This window comes from Moschus berezovskii, chromosome 25, assembly GCF_049115385.1.
Source record: "Moschus berezovskii isolate FMDL1 chromosome 25, NW_MosBer_1.0, whole genome shotgun sequence".
NCBI classification, from domain to species: Eukaryota; Metazoa; Chordata; class Mammalia; order Artiodactyla; family Moschidae; genus Moschus; species Moschus berezovskii.
Genome location: NC_142484.1, coordinates 21,327,623 through 21,335,759, shown reverse-complemented (window position 1 = coordinate 21,335,759; position 8,137 = coordinate 21,327,623). Strand labels below are relative to the sequence as shown.

The 8,137-nt window shown below is 40.0% G+C and overlaps 1 protein-coding gene across 1 annotated transcript; it reads right to left on the bottom strand.

The window, feature by feature from the left end:
• Positions 1 to 1,849: 1,849 nt before the first annotated feature.
• On the bottom strand, positions 1,850 to 6,218 carry LOC129548487 (olfactory receptor 8B12-like). Its single transcript, XM_055415007.2, has 2 exons — positions 6,205 to 6,218; positions 1,850 to 2,789 (listed from the first exon to the last, which is right to left on the bottom strand). Exons 1-2 carry the CDS (start codon positions 6,216 to 6,218, stop codon positions 1,850 to 1,852), a joined length of 954 nt encoding a protein of 317 aa, XP_055270982.2.
• Between the last annotated feature and the right edge of the window lie 1,919 nt (positions 6,219 to 8,137).

Below are 8,137 nucleotides of genomic sequence, written 5' to 3'. Positions count from 1 at the left end.
TGTCAAAAGACAAAACTAAAGATGCATTTATCCAAATTTTCACTTTTTTCTAATGGAAGAGAAATTTTATAAGAAAAGTTAAAATGTCAGAATATCTTGCAAACAGGTCACATACCTAATAATGTGCTCAGACCAAAGCAAATATTCTTCTGTGTCTTTATTTAAAGCTGTACCTCCACTTGCCCAATGCTACGAATATATTAATATGACCTGTCTTAAGACCACCATCTGTTTCCCTTTTGCCCTACTACTAATAGATCATAGCTATATGCAATGCCTCAAAATACAATGGCATCTCAGTTCAGTTCAGTTCAGTTCTGTCGCTAAGTCGTGTCCAACTCTTTGCGACCCCATGAATCACAGTACACCAGGCCTCCCTGTCCATCACCAACTCCTGGACTTCACTCAAACTCATGTCCATCGAGTCTGTGATGCCATCCAGCCGTCTCATTCTCTGTCATCCCCTTCTCCTCCTGCCCCCAATCCCTTCCAGCATCAGAGACTTTTCCAGTGAGTCAACTCTTCACATGAGGTGGCCAAAGTATTTGAGTTTCAGCTTCAGCATCAGTCCTTCCAATGAACACCCAGGACTGATCTCCTTTAGGATGGACTGGTTGGATCTCATTGCAGTCCAAGGAACTCTCAAGAGTCTTCTCCAACACCACAGTTCAAAAGCATCAATTTTTCAGCGATTAGCTTTATTCACAGTCCAACTCTCACATCCATACATGACCACTGGAAAAATCATAGCCTTGACTAGACAGACCTTTGTTAGCAAAGTAATGTCTCTGCTTTTTAATATACTGTCTATGTTGGTCATAACTTGCCTTCAAGGAGTAAGCGTCTTTTAATTTCTGGTTGTTTAGTTTGTTGCATGAGTACATGCATGCTCAGTCGTGTCTGACTCTTTATGACCCCATCTACTGCAGCCAACCAGGCTCTTCTGCCTATCAGATTTCCCAGGCAAGAATGCTGGAGTGGGTTGCCATTTCCTCCTCCAGGTTTGTTGGTTGTTACTGCTGTAATGACTCACTTCCACCCAAAGCTATTACTCATTTGCATCATTCAGACCCTTGAAGTGAGGCTCCAAGTTCTGTCATATTAGTCGGGAAATAGTGAGTGAAGCTTGTAGCCAACATTTTTAACTCTCTTAAATCTGTGTATCCCTCCATTAGAAGGTCTCAGAAGTTGATATGTCTATAGAACTCTGTATACCACCTCAGCAGGCACTATGCTTGATTCTATATGGAACTTTATTTCCTACCCCAAAATATTAAAACATTTTTTATCACTTTGTCAACACAAAATCATCACATTTTTCACTTCCAAAATTCTTACAAAAATGATGTTCCAAAAATTAACCATTGAAAAGTTGCATGACATCACTATAAATAGAATTAGGTTTCTGAAAATGCAAAAATAAAAACCTTTGAGATGAAAAATATGCCAGAGAAAAGATGGATCAATGAAGCATGACTAAAGGAAAGCAGAGCAGAGTATATTCAAACTGAAGGGCCTAGATTCCAATCCCAGCTCTAGCACTAGGTAAATGAATGTCCATGGGCCACCTCAAAATATTTACATGAGTCTCCAGTGCGTAATGTGTCATATGAGGGACTGGATTAAATCATTCTTTAGACCTGTTAAAGAGTAACCCTCTATGACTGTGGAAACTGTTTTCATGAAACAAAGACTGATTGGAACAGATAAGAGAAATACAATGCTTACAGGCAAGTTAAAATTTTTCTCTAAATATAGAAGAGAAAGCACCAGCTGTCATTTGTTTTCTTCACTGAAAAACATTTTTTTTTTAACTGATAAGCAAAGCTTTGGAGTTTCTTTGTCAATTTCAAGAGAAGATCTTTATGCTCAAGGTTTTCTTCAGGGCAACTTTAACATCCTTATTCCTCAGGCTATAGATTAATGGGTTGAGCATGGGCACCACAGCAGTATAGAATACAGAGGACACTTTCCCCTGATCAAGGGGTAAAATAGAAGGTGGTTTGAGGTACATAAAAGCTCCTGACCCAAAGAAAAGAGAAACCACAATTATGTGGGAACTGCATGTACTGAAGGCTTTCGATCGGCCCTCAGTGGAGCTGATGTGAAGAATGCTAGAAAGAATAAAACCATAAGAGATAAAAATGGTCAATATGGGCACTCCAATGCCAATGGTCACAACAATGAAGACCACCAGCAAATTTACATAAGAGCTGTTACAGGAGAGCTCAAGGAGGGGAATGATGTCACACATATAGTGATTGACAAGGTTGTCACCACAGAAGGTGATAAACATTATGTTTCCCATATGGGCCACAGCCCCAAACACTCCCATCCCATAGACCCCCAACAAAAGGAGTGAACACACCTGAGGAGACATGGTGACCGTGTACACCAGTGGCTTGCAGATGGCGGCATAGCGGTCATATGCCATCGCTGACAGGACGTAGGATTCAGAAAAGACAAAGAAACAGAAGAAAAAAAACTGAGTCATACACCCTGCATAGGAAATGATGTTCTTCTCTGAGACAAAACCCATCAGCATTTTAGGGGTGAGGGTAGTGGAGTAACTAAAATCTATAAAGGACAGGTTGAAGAGGAAAAAGTACATGGGAATATGAAGGTGAGAATTCAGTCCAATCAAGGTTATCAAACCCAGGTTCCCCACTACAGTGACCATATAGAAACTTAGAAACAGGAAGAAGAGGGGGATCTTGAGTTGTGCCTGGTCTGTTAAGCCTGTGAGGATGAACTCTATCACAGAGGAGGTATTATCTGCAGCCATTCTCCTCTAGGAGAATCTGTGAGGGAAAAAGAAAGAGTCACTAAACAAAACAGGCAACACATTTTGAAAGTTCCTGGAAGTTATGGAGGTGAGATGGAGAAGAGAAGAAAAGGAACACTTACTGAGCTCTAACTGGGAGCTTTCGAACTGTGGTGCTGAAGAAGACTTTTGAGAGTCCCTTGGACAGTAAGGAGATCAAGCCAGTCAATCCTAAAGGAAATCAACCTTGCATAGTCGTTGGAAGGATTGATGTTGAAGCTGAAGCTCTAATACTTTGGCCACCTGGTGCAAAGAGCCGACTCACTGGAAAAAGACCATGATGCTGGTAAAGACTAAAGGCAGGAGGAGAAAGGGACGACAGAAGATGAGATGGTTGGATGACATCACTGATTCAATGGAAATGAGTTTGAGCAAACTCCAGGAGATAGTGAAATACAGGGAAGCCTGGCATGCTGCAGTTCATGGGGTCACAAAGAGTTGGACATGAGAATGATTGAAAAACAATAACTGTGGTATAGGCATGGTTCTACATGTTGTGTGGCATTATCAGTTCAGTTCAGTTGCTCGGTCATGTCCAACTCTTTGCAACCCCATGGACTACAGCATGCCAGGCTTCCCTGTCCACCACCAACTCCCGGAGCTTGATCAAACTCATGTCCATCAAGTCAGTGATTCCATTCAACCATCTCATCCTCTGTCATGTGTGGCATTATGGTTATCCCCATATGACAGATGAAGACACTGGGCTTAAGTGATTTGTACAAGTCCCTGTATTCCTAAGTTGTGACAAAAGGTGAACTCAGGTGGTTTGGCTCAGAGTGTGAGCTTGTAACCTTTCTGCCACAGGACAGACCAGGTCAGGCAGTCACTCACCCTCCTTCCGCTTGGAGTCACAGTGCTGTGTTCTGCTGGCTCTCATCCACCTCTTTCATGGAGACTCAAATGCCCTGTGAAAAGAAGGTGAAAATTCAGGGCTCAGATGCCTCTGCTTCTCCACTTTAATGATCAAAACCTCTAGCTTATCTTGCTTCTCTTGCTGAGTAGAGGACATAGTCTCTGACTGTGGCTTTGCCCCAAGCCTCTTGTCCATCCTCCAAGGATGAAGCAACATCCTTTCTTTATACCCATGGATAATAGGAGACTGAAGAATTTTATTCTGGATCAGATGTCTGAGTTGACTTCATTACAAGAGACTCCCTCGGGATCACAGCTCCAGAGACCACCTTCCCAGGGAAGAAGAAATGTTTACTTACATCTCTGACAGTGCTTGACAAGGCTTTTAATGACATTTTATTCAAGTTACATCCTTTTAAACACAATTACGAGCAAAACCGGATGGCACTAGTGATAAAGAAACCATCTGCCAATGTCGGAAACATAAGAAATGCAGGTTCAGTCCCTGGGTTGGGAAGATCCCCTGGAGGAGGAAATAGCAATCCACTCCAGTATTCTTGCCTGGAGAATTCCAGGGACAGAGGAGCCTGGCAGGCTACAGTCCATGGGCTTGCACAGAGTTAGAAACAACTGAAGCGACTTAGTATGCAAGAACAAAGCAGTGTGGAAAAATAATTCTTGCTACCTGGTATTGAACACTTACCATGTACCAGACACTGTCTGACCGAGAACCCTGCTATAGACACCAAGCATCTAAAGCAATACACAAATAATTTTAACTTGTTTATTCTTCACAACAACTTTATATATTAGACCTATTAATCTCTACCTTAAAAGTGAGGAGCACACACTGCTAGAAGGTTCCAGAATCTTGAGTCAAAACCAAGCCTGTCCAATTCCAGATTTCTTATTCTTAACCACTGGGCTACACTACCGCCCTGTAAGTGACAGCAAAATCTCTGAAGCAGCATTTTTACTTTCTAGGATCTCATAAGATTCTTTATAGATAAAAACAAGTACTTACATAATTTCACTGGGGAATGTAGAAAGTGTTAGAGCCAAGAAGGGTAAAATTAGGTGTTTTGGACTTCAGAGAAGGATATTCTTATTTCAGTCACCTCTAAAATATAGGAAGAATTATTTGCACTGTCTCCAAGCTTAAACCTAAAGTCACTTTCTCTGATTTCTCTCCACTACTTGATCATGCAGTTTAAGCTTGATTATTAAAAGCAAATATTTGTGAAACAACTAATAGAAACTTTTGTCAAGACCTAAAAGCAGAGAACAGCCTCTGCAGCCAATCTGTCAGATAAAGGGGAGTTGAAAGATTTTGAACAAAAACAGTATTCATTCAGCAAGTACTTACTGAATATATATATATGCACTATCTCTGAAGCCCTCTAAGACCTGGCAATTCTTCAGTGAAAGAGCAAAAACAAAAAAAGATTCCTGCCCTCTTGGAGCTTTCATTCAAATTGCGGAAGATAAAAAATACACAAAAGAAAGAGGTAAAAAGTAACATGAGAATTGTGATGAAGAAAAGGAAAGTAAGGGAATGGAATAGAAAAGAAAAAGGCTACAGATTTCAACTTTAAATAGATAAATCTGACATTTGAGTGATAACTTGAAAGACACCTAAAAAGCTTCTCTTGATAAGAACAGTTACTGCAACAAAACATGACGTGTTCATGGTTTAAAGTAGCACCTTTCCAACCAAGGCATCATGCTATGACCTGCACTTTAAATGCAGTATTTTAACCCAGGTTGCTGTCTGTGAGGGAGAAAATCCTGATCATAGTAACAGGATAGAGGGGCTAGAGACCTTGCTGCAGTTTCAGACAATGACAATCACACAATGCAGGTTTTTAACTGAAACTAATACAAAGCCTAATAACATTTTGTGTACCAATTTGCATTCTATATGCTTTGCCAGGGACTTTTAAATATTAAAAATGGTAGATTTTCAATCCAAAAAAATAAATTTCTACTGGGGAAGTTTGCAGATGAGTTATATTTGGGGTCCAAGTTAAAGGCTAGAATCCTCTTAGGGAAGTTATGAAATCAAAACATAAAAGCAGAAGCCCACTTTTCTCCAAGCAAGTCCAACTAAAACCACTGTGAGTATTGATATATGTGCACGTATATCAATGAAGACTTGATGAGACAGCAGTGATGGGGTCTCATCCATCTTATTTACACTGAGAATTGTCCACAGCCAAGAGTGACTCAAAAGAACCCCACTCCTTATTCTCAATCCCACTTCACTTGTTTAAGAAGTAGAGAAAATAATCCATTATCAAGAAGTAAAAGTAAGTACCATAAATAAGCTCTTCTTAAGACTCAAGGGCAAAGACAACTTTAGGGGTTCATTAAATGTTCACTTTCCTCTGGGAATTTTAGAAAGTTATTGCAGGCATGATGCAATACTAGGAAAAATTCTTCTGAGGTTTTTGTAAATTCAGAGACAGTTTCCATGGGAATTTTATTTTAAATGCATCAAGGTTTTATTTCAAGTGAATCAGGACTTCTCTAAAGTCATCTTCACCATTCACTTGCTCCAGTACAAGCAGAGAGAAGCATAGAAATAAATATTCTTGATTAAGTTACTTTTGTCACAGAACTCCTTTCCACAACTTGAATCTCTATATAATACATTCCTTGTCAATCTGCTGCTAACACTAAAATATTATATAAAACATGGATTATAACATACTTGGAGAATGTCTGTACAATACACATGTTCATTAATCCTCAAATGTAAAGAAATATTGTGAAAGTTGTTCACTTAGAGGAACTGGAATATTCTTTAAAAGACACAAATTAGTAAAACTTAGGAAGAAGAAACAGAAGTCTGAATGGTATTAAACCTATTAAAGAATTTAATTTGTTATGAAAATCCTTCCTACAAAGGAAATTCCAGGCTTTAATACTGGATTCTTTCAAACATTTAAGGACAATGTATAGATTAACATTTATACAGAAAAAGTAAATTGGAATGCAAGAGCTCGATTTATTTAAATTCATTTTCATTTCTCCTTCCTGCCCTTGGATGCACAGAAACAGTCATTAATTCTCACACTTCATTTCAGTTCAGTTCAGTCACTCAGTCATGTCAGACTCTTTGCAATCCCATGAACCAGAGCACGCCAGGCCTCCCTGTCCATCACCACCTCCAGGAGTCCATCCAAACCCATGTCCATTGAGTTGGTGATGCCATCCAACCATCTCATCCTCTGTTGTCCCCTTCTCCTCCTGCCCTCAATCTTTCCCAGCATCAGGGTCTTTTCCAATGAGTCAGCTCTTCACATCAGGTGGCCAAAATATTGGAGTTTCAGCTTCAACATCAGTCCTTCCAATGAACACCCAGGACCTTCCAATGAACACCTTTGGGATGGACTGGTTGGATCTCCTTACAGTCCAAGGGACTCTCAAGAGTCTTCTCCAACACCACAGTTCAAAAGCATCAGTTCTTCTGTGCTCAGCTTTCTTTATAGTCCAACTTTCACATCCATACAAGACCACTGGAAAAACCATAGCCTTGACTAGACGGACCTTTGTTTTTTAATATGCTGTCTAGGCTGATCATAACTTTCCTTCCAAGGAGTAAGTGTCTTTTGATTTCACAGCTGTGATCACCATCTGCAGGGATTTTGGAGCCCAGAAAAATAAAGTCTGCAACTGTTTCCACTGTTTCCCCATCTATTCTCAAAAAAGAGAGAGAAATTCTCTCTTTTTCTTTTATTTTTTGGCTTCTGTGAATTCATGAATTCAAGAAATATTTACTCAGCCTTTGACTATTCTGTCCTTAAATATTTCTGCTTGGAACAATTCACCATTCCTCTGTGATCAACATATCCTAATTTGTATTTTGACCCCTTTCTCGCAAGCTCTGTTTCTCCATTGCCAATTTTTTTTCTTGCTTACCATTTCCTTTTGAAGATTTTTGCCAACATTTTATCATCTACTCTAAAATCTAACTTATCCTCTCCACTCCTTATTTCTCCATTTCTACTACCCTGCTCACGGTTCCTGGGTTCAAATTTTTAGTCAGTTTTAATTTGTGCTTCTTCTCTTTCCTTCTCTTCCGAACCACAGAGATACTAAATCCTATTCTTCCATGATCTTATCTCTTAACACAATTTTTGCAGTGATCTGGTCTTAGTCTCTAAAGTTTAATTACACAGCAGTGAAGTCACTCAATCGTGTCCGACTCTTTTCGAACACATGGACTGTAGCCTACCGGGCTCCTCCATCCATGGGATTTTCCAGGCAAGAATACTGGAGTGGGTTGCCATTTCCTTCTCCAGGGGAACTTCCTGACCCAGGGATCAAACCCAGGTCTCCCGCATTGTAGGCAGATGCTTTACCATCTGAGCCACAAGGGAAGTAGTCAGAGAATATACTCTGTATGCTCTCAGTTCTTTCAAACTTGTTGAAGCTAGTTTAAAGTCCCAGCAT